Source organism: Elgaria multicarinata, chromosome 1, assembly GCF_023053635.1.
Source record: "Elgaria multicarinata webbii isolate HBS135686 ecotype San Diego chromosome 1, rElgMul1.1.pri, whole genome shotgun sequence".
Classification (NCBI taxonomy): Eukaryota; Metazoa; Chordata; class Lepidosauria; order Squamata; family Anguidae; genus Elgaria; species Elgaria multicarinata.
Genome location: NC_086171.1, coordinates 160,005,036 through 160,019,688, shown reverse-complemented (window position 1 = coordinate 160,019,688; position 14,653 = coordinate 160,005,036). Strand labels below are relative to the sequence as shown.

At 45.5% G+C, this 14,653-nt stretch overlaps 1 protein-coding gene across 1 annotated transcript in view; it reads left to right on the top strand.

Moving 5' to 3' along the window:
- Positions 1-13,532, top strand: part of LOC134408677 (chemokine-like protein TAFA-5) — a 30,140-nt gene extending 16,608 nt beyond the window's left edge. Inside the window, exon 4 of the mRNA XM_063141048.1 lies at positions 13,279-13,532. Within this exon, the coding sequence (XP_062997118.1) occupies positions 13,279-13,287 (9 nt within the window). The 3' untranslated portion in view covers positions 13,288-13,532. The remainder of the gene's footprint in view (positions 1-13,278) is intronic.
- The last annotated feature ends 1,121 nt before the right edge of the window (positions 13,533-14,653 follow it).

The following is a 14,653-nucleotide window of genomic DNA, read 5'->3' as shown; positions in this document are numbered from 1 at the left end:
GGTGTGGCTCCTGCCTTTTACATACCGCTTTCATAGTGCAATAATCTGCTTGGATAGGCCAGAGAGAGAGAGAAATTATAATGAGAACAGGGCACACAAAAGTAGGGTTGGAGGGTAATGTGTCTGAAAAAGATTGGTCTGTATCCAGGGTCACTTCATGCACCCTCACCGTTGAAGGAGAAGGCAGGAGTACTGGGAAGTAAAGGAGGCTCGAGGCTATGCTGAGCTTTAGCCAAAATTGCGGTGCAGTTATTTCTTTCAGTTTATCCTGCGAGTGCAGGGAGGCGTTGCCTGCCGCTGCTGCCTGCGGGGGAATCAGCCTTACTAATAGAGTTTGCACATGGGCCACGCACAAGGGCTTTGCCAGCTATTAATATAACTCGCTTGCCGGGATCCACATCAGGCAATTTGTTTTGTGGAGTTCACGGCAGGCGCATCGGGGATCACGCTCTCTAAGGCCCTCTTAAAACGATGGCCAACCAGGCAGGTAGAGATGGATTTGGATGGGTGTTATGCAAAGCTCCCCAGCACAGAGGGAATAAGAAGGCCTGCAGGAAGCGCTTTCAGGCCTTGCTCCTAAAAGCTCGCTTTGCAACACAAGATAACAGTAGCATAGCTAAGGGTGCAATGCTATGCGCGTTTAGGCAGGAAAAGTGTCCTACATCCTACAAAATGTAGGACTTTTTTGTCTAAATGTAGAGTGGCCACATAAAAAGTTACAAAAGAGGGCAGGGCTCCTGCAGCTTTAACTGCTGCGATGAAGAGGAAATTTCACCAGGAGCTGCATGCGTACAAACGACACCTGCTGAAACTCCCTTTTCAATACAACTGTTAAAGATGCGGGAGCCCTCCCCTCCTTTCCATAGGGTTACCCTACTAAACATGCATAGAATGACAGCCTAAGTGTCCTGGATTGCTGCCGGGGCTCTCCACGAGGCAGAAGTGGATGGACTGTGGTACAGCTTCTTCGGCCTAAATAAATGTGCATCATTGTTGACAACTGTCATATTCAGTGCAGCGCTGATGGCAGCATCTGGGGCAGGGACCGGTGCCTTCCTTATCCAGCCACTCTCCCTCCGTTCAATTTGGCAAGTTTTAAGCTGAAGGCAGTGTCCATGTTTGAAGGAGCCTCCCAGTCTGTTGCTCCACTGGTCCATCCCTGTAACCTCCTTGCCTACCTACTGCTACAGCAGGAATGGGAGGAAGGCAAGTGACGGAGGATCTGGTGGAGCCATGAGACTGTAAGGGCAATCATTGCTGCGTCCCTTCTCTCTGCCCAGAAGGGTTCAAGGTATTGTCATTATTTATTTTATTGTTTGGTTACATTTCGATAATGCCTAATAGCCGTAGTAAGAATAAAACTGTAAACCAAAAAATGCAATGGAAAAAAATGAAAACTGTAAACCCCAAAACCCAACATAAGACCTACTTAGAGTATACTATTTAAACAAGTGGGACTTCCATTCATTTCAATGGGACTCCTCTAAGAAGGACTTATGTTGGGTTTTACCCACTAGTGTCATAAAACATAACATAAAACCTTTTATTTAAAACAGAATTGTGCCAGAAAACATCCTAAAAGCCAGCAGCGGTACAGAAACTCACTAACACAATTTTTTAAAACTGAAGGACTAAAAAGCCCGGGAAAATAAAAAGGTCTTTGCCTGTTGACGTGGTGGTTTATAAGGAGCACGGGGGTCTCTCCACTCCTCTATGCTGCTTCACAGCAACCTTCTGAGGTAGGTTAGGCTGAAAGAGACTGACCGGCCCAAGTCACTCATAAAATCTGACAACCTCTGTAGACAGATACCAACCATTTTGAATGCACTGCACAGATGTTCATATAAAGCTTTGGTAAGCTTTTTTTTAAAAAACAAACACCTATTTGTTGCAAGGGAGGGCAAGGAGGGAGGCAGCTGAGGAGGAAGAGGGACAAAGAGAGAGGAAGAGTAGAAGAGAGGGAGAGAACTACAAAGGGGGAGGGGGAAGAGAAATCAAAGGGGAACAAGAGAAAACAGAAGCCAAAGAACACATAGATGTGGTAAACGGATGTGTGTGCGTGAGATAGAGAGCTCAGGTCCCGACCACCCCTGGCATGTGAGCCTTGACAGATTTCCCCCCCAATGGAATTTGGCCCCCTGGGAAAGAAAGGTACCCCACCCCTGAGATAAACCTTTTCATTCTTCTCACTCAAGTTCACAGCTAATTTTGAGCATCCTGCTTCTATATTGGACATTTCATAGGAGGTAGCTCCTACTTTGTCTAGCTGGCGGCATTATTGGGAATTAGAGTGAATGGGGGACTCCGACATGGAGACACATAGGGTTTCCTCCCTTCATCAGATGCTCAGAAATCTGGGGAACTGGAGAAGTAGTCATGCTGTGGTTTTAACCAGAGAGTGTATGGATAACATAAGAACATAAGAAGAGCCATGCTGGATCAAACCAAGGGTCCATCTAGTCCAGCACTGCTCACACAGTGGTCAACCAGCTGTAGACCAGGGACCAACAAAGCAGGACATGGTGCAACAGCACCCTCCCACTCATGTTCCCCAGCAACTGGTGCACACAGGTTTACTGCCTCAGACACTGGAGGTAGCACATAGTCATCAGGACCAGTAGCCACTGATAGCCTTCTCCAGGAATTTATCCAACTTCTTTTTAAAGCCATCCAAATCGGTGGCCAACACTACATCTTGTGATAGAAAATTCCATAATTTAACTATGTGCTATGTGAAAAAGTACTTCCTTTTATTTGTCCTAAATCTCCCACCAATCAGCTTCATGGGATGACCCCGGGTTCTAGTATTTTGAGAGAGGGAGAAAAATGTCTCCCTACCCACATTCTCCACACCATGCATAATTTTGTACACCTCTATTGTGTCTCCCCTTAGCCTCCTTTTTTTACAAACTAAACAACCCCAGCTGTTGTAATCTTCCCTCCTAAGGGAGATGAACCAGCCCCTTGATCATTTCAGTTGCCCTTTTCTACACAACTACATTCCCATGGTAGTGTAAACCTTTTAAGTTGCTACCATGTGTGCTCTCATGGGATCATCTGAATCCACCCTGTCAAAATGATATAGGAAGGAGTCCTGGTTCTGATTCAGCTTCCTTTTGAGTAGTTTTTGGGAAGACGGGCCATAGGCCTAATCTACAACAAGCAGGATATTGCACTATGAAAGTGGTATGAAAGCAGCATATAAAAGGCAGGAGCCACACTACTGCTTTAAAGCGGTATTGAAGTGCACTGGCAACTATTGGGGCCCATTGACATGTACCACATACCACTTTCATACCACTATATCCTGCTTCGTGTGGCTCCTGCCTTTTATATACAGAAATGAAAACAGTAACCATCAATGACCCACTGAAGAATTTTTAAGGGACATGTGCAACCTTTGTGTATCTGAAACTGTCCGTATAAGATGTCTGAAGTTCAATAGCAGTATTTACCAGAATTTAGAACAAGACTTCTTGGCTGTGGTCCATCCGAGGTGGGAAGGGACAGAGGGCTCAGGAGCTCACCAAAGACCAAACAGAGGAGGGGGAGGAAGTGCCAGTTCATTTCTTATTCAAGAGGCGTCGAAGCTGAACAGCTTCTGTAGCAAACACGTTCCCCCCCCCCAAGTGATCGCTCTGATCCAGGAGCAGCTGCCAGGCTACTCGGTGTGTGAGGCCCAGGAGTCCGTGCTGCAGTCAGCTCAGCAAGTGAATAACAATGAATGAGGGGAAGCTGGAGGTTGCTGGCTGGAGCTTCCGAAGTGCACTGGGATATATCTTAGGAATGCCAGAGGCGCGAAGATTTAGAGGAGAGTGAATGACGCTCCCCAAAGAAGAGCGCAGATGGCCACTGTCAGGCCAAACTGGTTTGCCTCCCACACATGCAGTGCTTTGGGTATTTGTAGGGCTGCCAAGGCTGGCTTCCAAGACAAGCCCCCATGCCTGTAATAGCTGCACTGAAGAAAATTCCACCAGGTGCAGATTCCCCCACCCCCTGTTGCTTGACACAGGGCTGCCACTGAAAACAGCAACCCTGTCTCAAGGTCTCCCTAATGTTTAGGTAACCTGGGTTGTGATGTCATCATGTACTGTATTCCCATGCTCCATATCATGCTGCTTGATACACCGGCAGGGTGAAGAAATACACAACTGTGACTATGGAGATAATTTGAGACAGGGCTGCCTTTTTCATTGGCAGCTGTGCGACAAACGTGATGGCTAGTTCTGCTCCCAAAAGTTAAATGATGTAGACCTGGCAACTTTCCTTTTGGCATAGCTTCATTGAAAATTAGGATAGATCAGCAGCCTACCTAGAAGTCTGGGCTTCCATGTATTGGGCTGGGGCCTTCTCTGAGAAATCAGGTTTCTCTTATCCAGGAAAGCTAGGCTTGTCTTGCAGACCTCTGTCTTATTGGATTATACTCTGTTCAGTTATGAGTTGTTGCCACTTTTTATTGATAGAGGCCCTGTGCTTTTTAGCAACATTAACAACATGCAAGTTTTAAATGAGTGTTGTTTTTCCCAGCATTGAGATATAGAAATTGCCAGCATGGAGATATAGAACCTGTTGACTTTCTGCCTCTTGGGCAACTTGGCGGTGTGTGTGTGTGCGTGTGTGTGTGAACATTGGCAACCCTACTTAGGTTGGGCAACTGACATTCCATGATGGTCTCTTGTTCTTGCCACGTGACATTGAAACCTGGCAGACATGGTAGCAGAACGCTTCGTTCCCTACTGCTCCAGGAAACTTCAGCCAGTGATGAACATAAAAAGAATCTTACTGGATCAGATCAAAGGTCCATTTAGGCTGGGATTCTGCCTGCAACACTGGCCAGCCAAATGCTTCCAGGAGGCTCATCAGAGAGTCATAAAGGGCAACAGTGTTCTCCGTTCTTTGCCAACACACACAAACTCTACCAGCAACTGGTATTTATAGGCACAAGTGGGAGCTGCAACAAAGTATTGCAGTGTGGAGTGCTGCTGTTCAGGATTCCCGACACTCCATTCCGTTCGCAGTCCCTCCAGCTTTCCATTTCCTCCAACAGTCAGTCAGAATCCCAATGCTCACTGAGCATTCTCAGGCCATTTCTACAACTCCCGGCCTTCTGGAAGGGAGTGGGGAGGATCTCGGGATTTTCTGGTTCTGAGATCCTCCTCCTGGGTTCACATGCCCGTACCATGTCCAGGGACGGTGCGGGTGCCTTCCCCCCCCTTTTTTTTTTGAAGCAGCAGGGCCGGTCATGCAAGAGTGAGGCCCCGCTCCATCGGAAATGTGAGTTTTTTTAAAAAAACAAAACCTGAAACCACCTCCCCAAGCCCCCTCCTTGCCATCCCAGGGGTGGCGAAATTGCTGCCACCTCCTCCCCTGATGGGCACGGAGCCGTGACACATGGCTCTGTGCCCATTTCTGGTGCCATGCTTACTTGCATGTAAGCACGGCACCAGGCAGGACGGGCATCCACACCTCTCGCGGTCTTGGGACAATCCTAAGACCGCAGGAAGAATCAGGTTTTCCCAGGATTTTTTTATCCCTAGCCCATCCCCCCTGCCCCCGGGAGTCCCTGTGTGTCATTTGGATGCACAGGGACTCAGCCGTGAGCAGCCTGGACTATCAAGCTGGTATAGAAATGGCCTCAGTCCTCATTGGCCAGGTTTGGGCTCCTCTTTTGCTTTTAGAAGGGGTTGTACTTCTGCAAAGCTTGTGGTTCCTCAAGGCCTCCTGGTTAGCCCTCTCTTGTGCATCAATAGTGCCATTTAGGCTACATAAGGACCGACTCTTGGAGAACTGGAATCACTATTGGTGTATATGATACTGCCTCTAAATCTAGAGGTTACATGGCTAGTGGACCACTGCTCTGTAGACTTCTCTAATTTTCTGTTTAAACCATCTAAGCTGGTGGCCGTTCATTGCCACCCCTTTTGGTAGAGAATTCCAAAAGTAAAGTGCTGAGTGAAGGAACACTTTCTTTTGTCTGTCTGTCTACCTCATATGTTATTATAAAGCTGCAATCCTATGCATGTTTAGACAGGGAAAAAAGACGTTTTTTTCTGTCTAAACATGCATAGGATTGTGCCCTAAACCTCTGTGTTTCCCCCCTCCTAGGGGTGGACAAATCTGTCAAGTTGCTTCCACTGTTTCTTCTTTTTCCAACATTAAGTTCAATCCCATTTCTGCATCAGTTTGCAGATTTTCAAAACATTTGCAAGAATAAAAAACAAGTTTTGTCCTAATATATAGTTTTGTGCACACTTGCCCTGGCATACAGATTTTTGCAAGTGATTTGCTGTAATATTATGCCTTTTGGGGAACATGTCTCCTTAAAATAAGATTTTTTGTGTGCACTTTCCCCTGTCATATACATTTTTGTTTGCATTTGTTAAACTTGCAAACTGGATCACAACATTCAAAAAAGCGTGAGTATCGCCATAGAACTGTTCCTGTTCCTGTTTAGATTCTGGAAGTGCAATTGAAAATGTGTACCAAACAGGTTTTTCACACATCCCTACCTACTAAACCCCTAGTTGTTTTTAAAACTAAAAATCCCCAAATTGTAGGAAAGGTGTGCAATCCATTTATAATTTTGATGGCCCTTTTATGCACCTTTTCCAGCACTATGACATCCTTTTTGAAATGAAGCGTCCAGGACTGTATGCTATATCCCAAGTATGGTTGCACTGTTGAGCTATATTATTTATTATTATTTATAATAAAGAGTTAAGATGCTGGCCATTTTATATTCCTTTCCTGATAATCCTTAGCTGCAGCTCGCTGGGCTTATGTTTTCATTGAGCTACCCATCACAACTCCAAGATCTCTTTGCTGGTTAGGCTGTTCACCCCTACCATCTGCCTCCTGCTCATTAGCCAGCTATTAATCCATAAGAGGATTGCTCATCTTATTTCATTATTGCTACGTTTACTCAAGAGCTTTGGGCAGCGGGCAGCAGCCGAGGGACTTTGTCCAATTATATAATCCAATTATATAATGTTTTCAGGACCACCCTATGTGCTTATTGATACTCTCGCAGCACTCTAGAAGACTGCTAAGGCACAACTTCCCTTTGCAACATCCATGCTGATCTTCCCTCATCAAGGCTTACCCTTCTATGTAATAATTCCAGCTTTAATGACAGTTTGTATCAAAATACCCAGGACGGACATTAGGTTGACTGTCATTTCCCAGCTCCATCCCCTACCGGGATCTTTCTTTAAAATTAGTGTTATATTGGCTACATTCTACTCTTCCGTTAAGTAGGCCAGTTTTAGTTATAAGCTGCAGTTTTTTTAAAGATGAATTCCCAGAAGACTTTCATGTGACCATGTCCCTTATTATCTTCAAGCCTCTTCTCAAAACTCATACTTTCTAGGAAGCCTTTGGAACAACAAATAACCTCTCTTAACAAAGCCAGAGTATGTTTAATTGAAATAATCACATACTTTCCCCACTTACCCCTGCCTCCATTCTCTCTTCATCTTTGTTTCCATTTCTATTTTTATATCGTAAAAAGCCATTGCATGAGCCCTTTCATTAGCTGTTGGACAAGGCATTGGACAAGGCATTACAAAAGCTGTCACACAAGCCAGATGGTTCACCAGAGTTTGACAAGCCATCATACTAGTTGCTGTACAGTGCTTAGCCCAACTTCATTAGGCTAGGGTTCGTTTGCACTAGTTCTCCTAGTTATTTTACTAGTGGTTGCACAAGTGGAATGGTTCCACCTCTTGTACTTTTTCCCACTAGTGTAATGTTGGATGCAAATCCGAATTTCCATCCACCTACAGTGATTCAGTGGAAGGATGTATCCCCTTATGGTTTCTATTATTGGACTGAATGCTCTGTTTAACATTTAGAGCAACTTCTCTTCTGATGTCACTCTCCCTCGCCTCTCTGTATGCAAGGATAACTGTGTCTCGCTGATTCTTGTTGTCCCACCAGGTTTCTGAAATGTCCACTCTCTCTGTATTCTCTTTTAGCATCAAGCACTCCAGTTCCCCCCATCCTGTCCTGGCAGCTTCTAGTACTGTCCCATAAACACTATAATATAAAACACCTACACATCCTGCCCTTCTACAACTGTCCTACTCATGGGCAGTTTCTTCTGCAATTCTTTGGTCTCATCGAATGGTTGTCATCTGATGTCTGTATGCTCATTGCCAGGAGCTACGCTGTCCCATCACCTGCATTATGGGCACTATCATGCTTAAGGGTAGAGCCACATTCTGAACTGCATGCTCCCCTGCTCCTATCAGCTTTCTCCCAGAAATCAGCTTGAAAGCCGCTCTGCAAACTTTTCGATGTGAAAACACCAGCAGTCTGCTTCCATTGTAATTCAAGTGGAGCCTGTTTCTGTGGCACAGGCTCGGCCTGCCCCAGGAAGTTCCCCGGTGCCTAACAAACCTAAACTTTTCCTTCCCACGTCACTGTCTCTTCCATCCATTGAGACTCTTCCACATGTAATTTTCTAGCTGTTAAAGGAAGATAAATTCACATTGGGCTTTGGGGACAGGGGATGGGGGAGAGGAGAGACTCATCCATATTTATCAAACATGATCGCAAATTTGGCAAATCCTGTCCGATCGCCCCAGCTCTATTTTGCATTATTAAATATTCATACAAGCTGGTTGACAATGTGGAGTTTGCACATTTTGGCTGCTGAATCATTTATGTACAATCAAGGCAGACAGAACCCTGCAAAGAAAGCCTTCCACGATTAACTCTCACCCACTTGGCTATGGCCTCTTGCTGTAGCTTTGAGGCCGGGGCAGTGCATCTCTGTAACCTCGGGTCTAAGAGCTGTGCAGAGCTTAGATTCCATCACTTTCATTAGCCCCAATTCATTAGAAACTAAAACATGACTGCTCTAGAAACTCATAGTGCTGAACCGTGGAACAATGTCAACACTTTCAAGTCATGCTGGACACATCCCACAAAGAGGCATTGAGTTTTCTGTTATGGCAGTATATATAGAAGAGATAATTCGCCTGAAGGGATTGGGAATTGGAGGCACTGTCCTTCGGTGGTTCCGGTCCTACCTCTCGGGCAGGTTCCAGATGGTGATGCTTGGGGATAGCTGCTCCTCAAAAAAGGAGCTGCTGTGCAGCGTACCACAAGGTGCCATCCTTTCCCCAATGCTATTTAATATTTACATGAAACCTCTGGGAGAGATCATCCGGAGGCATGGGGCGGGGTGCTATCAGTATGCTGATGACAACCAAATATATTTCTCTATGCCTTCGACAACAGCATCAGCTAAGGATAATGTGTCTCCTCTGAATGAACGCTTGGAGTCGGTAATGGGCTGGATGAGGAAAAACAAACTGAAGCTGAATCCAGACAAGACAGAGGTGCTTGCTGTCAAAGGCCACAACCTGGGTTTGGAGGTGTCAACTGGTTGTGGATGGGGTTACACTCCCCCTGAAAGACTGTGTTCGCAGCTTGGGGGTGCTTCTGGATCTGTCGCTCCAAATGACAGCCCAGATAGATGCGACTGCCAGGAGTGCCTACTATCAGCTTCGGCTGATACGCCAGCTGCGCCCCTTCCTAGAGTTGGAAGATCTAAAGACGGTAGTGCACACACTGGTAACTTCGAGGCTCGACTTCTGTAATGCGCTCTACATGAGGCCACCTCTGTGCCTAGTCTGGAAACTTCAATTAGTCCAAAATATTGCAGCCAGGCTGGTCACTGGTACACCTAGGGGTGACCACATTACACCAGTTTTAAAATCTCTTCACTGGCTGCCGATTAGTTTCTGGGCAAAGTACAAAGTGTTGGTTATTACCTTTAAAGCCCTACATGGTTTGGGTCCAGGCTACCTGCGGGATTGCCTTCTCCCATACAATCCGCCCCACACACTCAGGTCCTCTGGGAAGAATCCACTTCAGCTAGCAAAAACTAGATTAACAACTGTTACCCAGAGGACCTTTTCTTCCGCTGCTCCCAGACTGTGGAATGGCCTGCTGGAGGAGATTCGTCAACTTGACAGTCTTTTAGAATTTAAAAAAGCAATAAAGACTGATCTATTCTGGCAGGCCCATCCAGTGAAATTTTAGAATGTTGTTAGGATGTTTTAATCATGTATGGTATGTTTTAATTCATTTTAATGTGTATTTAATATCATGTTTTTATACTGTTTGTTTTACACTTTGAATTGTTTTAGTTTTTGTGAACCGCCCAGGGAGCTTCAGCTATTGGGCAGTATAAAAATGCAAATTATTATTATTATTTACCAAAAAATGAATCAGGGTTGTACTGAGCTCTGCAAGATTTTTGAATAAGTGGATTTTTTCCTCTCTTTTTTTTTCTGTAGAAGAATTCACATTAATCTAGTCCTAGAGCGTGTCCTCTGCCAGACTCTTCCATATGATTCCCCGGCCCAAAGGAAAAGGCTGAGAGTGAGATTAGGGAAGGAAATCCGGAACGAGTGTATTTAAAGCTGTTATGATCTGTCACCTGCCAGGATAGAGCATATTGGTGGGACTTAGGATAACTGCAAGCTGATTAGGCTCAGGTCGGGGAGTGAACATGCTGGCATCTCCCACCTTCCATCATTGTACATCAGGGCTGAGGAACGTGTGGCACTCCGGATGCTGTTGGATTGCAATTCCCTCCAGCTATAGCCAGCACAGCCAATGGCAAAGGATGTTGGGAGTTGCATTTCAACAACATCTCGAGGGCCACCCATTCCCCACCCCTGCTGAATGTAAAGAGGCCAAACTCCAGATGTATATGGGGGGACTGAATTCCTTGACTTTGGGCAAGACAGTTATGCTCAAATGTCCTAAATCAAAAGAACCGGTGCTTCAGTGTTGGACAGGAAAGGGAGAGGTCAGTTTTCCAAAGATTTCCCAGCTTCTTCAGTGGTAATGGAACTTTTACTTCCATTTAGAGAGCAAGCCCATGGCCCCTAGACAGAGTCTGGGAGATCATAGGCTAATTTGGATTCCTGGATCTGAGGTTGGAGACACCACTCCAACCTCGGACCCAGAAGTCTGAGCTTTACCCCCTCCATCTCACAGCTGGCACAGAAAACCTCAGAGAAGAGAGAAAGAGGGCAGTTCCATGGGAAGGGAGGTGAGGGGACTGGAGAAGTGGAGATACAGCTATTGCCAGCCCTCCACAGCCTCCTTCGCTCCCCCTCCGCAGAGCCCTAGCTAGATGGGCAAAAACTCCCTTCTAGCAAAAATGCAGAGCAGGAAAAGCACAGAGGCAAGCAATAGTTCCATCTCTTCTCCCACTCTGCATTGGGTGGCTATAAGCCTCCACGTTCGGAGGCTTACAGCCATCCCCATAGTACTGCACCCTTAGTTGAGTTTTTGGTGCATTTAGCGGCCCCCAGCTCTTTCAGTTGGTGGGCACGTTTGGAATTTTGAGAGAATATTGTGGGTGTTCTCACAAAATGGCTGCCATGGACCATTTTGCCTATTCATAAAATGGTTACCATAGTGGGCATGGCTGGTCATAAAAACATTAATTTCCCAGAAGGAAAACTGGTGAGGTTAAAAGAAAAGTAACTTGTTCAAGAACTTAAGTTCAAGGCAGAAGTATGGTCTGAGCTACAAAACACAAAACCATTCCTTTGAACCCAAACAAAGATAGCATTGAAGGGCAGCATTTCACTTTGCAGTATGCCAGCCTCCCAATTAAAAAAAGACAGAACAATTTAAAAGAATATTGAGAAATAAAATTAAAATGACCAGGGGCTGGAAGGCTGGCAGTTAAGAGAGATGTCCAGAGTCATATTGTGATGATGGAGACCCCAGCATTAAATGATCAAACATGTATCAAAATTAAAGGGACATTTGAAATGGAACTCCCTCTCACTGGGTCTGTGGTCTGTGGGATTTACATTCAAAGACTTGTGGTTTTTTAATTAAACATCCCCCCCCCCCAAAATAAATCACGTTGATTGTCGTTAGCTGCATAGTAGAGGCCGTCACTGTTCCCTTTAGAACACAAGAGCTCTGGGAAGCTCACAGATGGATCACAGAATTGCCTGACGGCCAAAACAGACATTACTTTAAAGATGTAGCTTTCTTTCATTTTTACTCTACATGTGGATCAGCCCATGCCTCCATAGGCCTGCAATTTCTGTTGCAAAATGGTGGTCGATAAAGCAAACGGATCCCTATTTTGCAATGGAAATTACAGGTTCTGGGGCCTGATCTGCATCAAGTCCATATCAGGGCCTGGGTGGGTTAAAAGTCCTCCTACCCCCATGTTATGGTCTGGATCCAGATGAGTGGGGGAGCTGTGTCTACTCTAAAAATGAATGAAAGATGTAACTGCTAGCTATTGTAAAGTAGTATCTGTGTTGGCCTTGAATGAGGCTGAAAGGTTGACAAAACGTCTACCACAAATGAAAGGGGGTGTGGAGAGTGAATGCAGCAAGTGTTTAGAGGCAGTGTGGGAAAAGCTAGCGTCTGTGTTATGCTCTTGAGTCCATGAGCAGGCCACCTCTTGGCACTTCCAGACATTCCAGAGATCAACAATAGCAGGAAAGAAGCAGGCGTACAAGAGGGAATACTTAATTCAAGAGTTACCTCCTGTTGTATGAGTTTAGAGCTACCATCATTGTTTTGGGATAACACCAGCTCCTCCTCTGTGCTTCTCCTGTTAGTATGACGATCCCTCCCCTACCAAACAAATGTGTGAGCTAAGAGAAACTGGTGCTCAGTTTCAGAGTGCTGATGCCATTTGTCTGGGAGGGCTCTAAAATTTAGCAGAAAATGCCCACTTGGTCAGATTGGGTTAGATACAGTCCTGATCATGCTTAGAGAAGCCCCATTGAAATACTTGAGACATATATTAGGCATAGCTAATTTAATCCCATTGATTTCAATGTGTATACTCTAAGTATAGCCAAGTCTGGATCCAACCCAGTGTCTATAAATTAGTGTGATGAAAAACACCAATGATTTTGAAAATCATTCTCAAGATCCCAGATTTTGCTATGAACGCCGTAGCTCATGCTGTGTCTTGCAGTCTTCATCAAGCAGATCCTCTCAGTAGGGGAGAAGAACAGGAGAAGATGAACAAGGCCTCAGGCGCAAAGTTGAGATCTCTCTGGCCTACCTCCCCACTGCAGCTAAAGTGGCTCTCAAAAGATGCCTAGCATAAGTTCTCAGCACTGTCAGACCCATCTGAAATTCTGGAGAGCTGCTTCCTGTCAGTGCAGACATTACTGAGCTAGATAGACTAATGGCCTGGCATGGTACAAGCCGGTTTCCTGTGTTCCTCTCAATATCACCCATTCTCTTTATGGTTTCTTCCCCTAGGTCTCCTGACAGCAGTAGTGCATCTGCCTGTAAGAGCAGCTTCTTCACTTCCTGTGCACTGATGCCGCAGTTCAAAGGTCATCTCGTCATTGGGGGTGGGTGGGAGCGGAGGAAAGGTGGCAAGCAGATTCTTCAGTATGGGCTCATCCCCATGAATCAGGGCCCATCCTCTCTCTATTCCCTCTTGTGCCTGTACGTGGGGCACAAAGGTTACTGGAAGAGCATCTTGGGGTTGTATGTGTGAGGTTTTCTTTTCTCCCCACCCCCCCAAAGCAAATATATCTATTTCTCGCTTTTTTTGTGGGGTTTTAATCTGAAATAGAGTTTTTGCTACATCCCCCCGCCCCATGACAACAGGATTTGCCACTTGGTACCCAAGATTTCAACAGGCCTCTTAGCTTTGGGGGATGACGGCCTCTTTGAGACATATGGATGTGACAGACTGAGGCAGTTGCTAAGAGTCTGGGATGTTCTCCAGTCGCTGTGAAGAAAATGTTCTCTTCTTCCTGTGCCTCTTCCTTTCACGCATCCCCCTCCCCGCTGCCAAATCTAAAGGAGGTGAGAAGATGCTAAAAGAACACATCACTGCTGCCACTCCGGGCCATTGTCTGCTCTGCATACACAGGGGAAGATTTCACCAAAGGCTTGGGACGTATTTGGTATATGCCACCCTCCCGTAAAAGTTTATGGCAGGGTGAATAACATGGACAACAACAACAAAAATGTATCTCATTAGTTTCTCCATTTGTGTTTACAGATTCTTATTTATATCCATTTATTCACGGCATCTGCCCAATTTGATGTTGAGAATAATTCTCATTCACCAGTAATCAGGGGCAAGCTCAGAATTTGAGCAGAATTGATTTAATATGATTAGTTACATGCCATCGTTAGTGTATTCTCACTCAAAACGCTCTTCTTGGGATTAAGCCTTCATGCCTGGCTTTAAAAAGCATAAACTCTGATCCAATTTGTCCCTTGCACCAAATCTGTCAGCTTGGACTGCCTTGTCAATTTCTGAAGTGCTTGTTTTTGCAGGGCACGGTGCAGAGCCTTTGAAAGAGATTCGTCTTTGATTATTGCACCTTTAACTGGAATGGTTACCCCTTCAAGATGTATTATATAGGAATTGAAGTTACATCCAGGTAGCAATTTCTCCCACAATTGATTTAGAGTTGTACTGCTAACCTGGAAGTAGAAGGGAAGATACCGCAAACAGAAGGTACAGGTTAAAGCAGAGTTTGGGTGTTCATTGCTAGTCTGGACCGTGCCATCCATGCCAATCCTGCTCAACTCCAGCCTCCATTTAGACAACCAGCAACCAGTATGGGGATCGGACAAGTTCCTTTTTGGTTTGCAGGTGTCAGGAAGAATG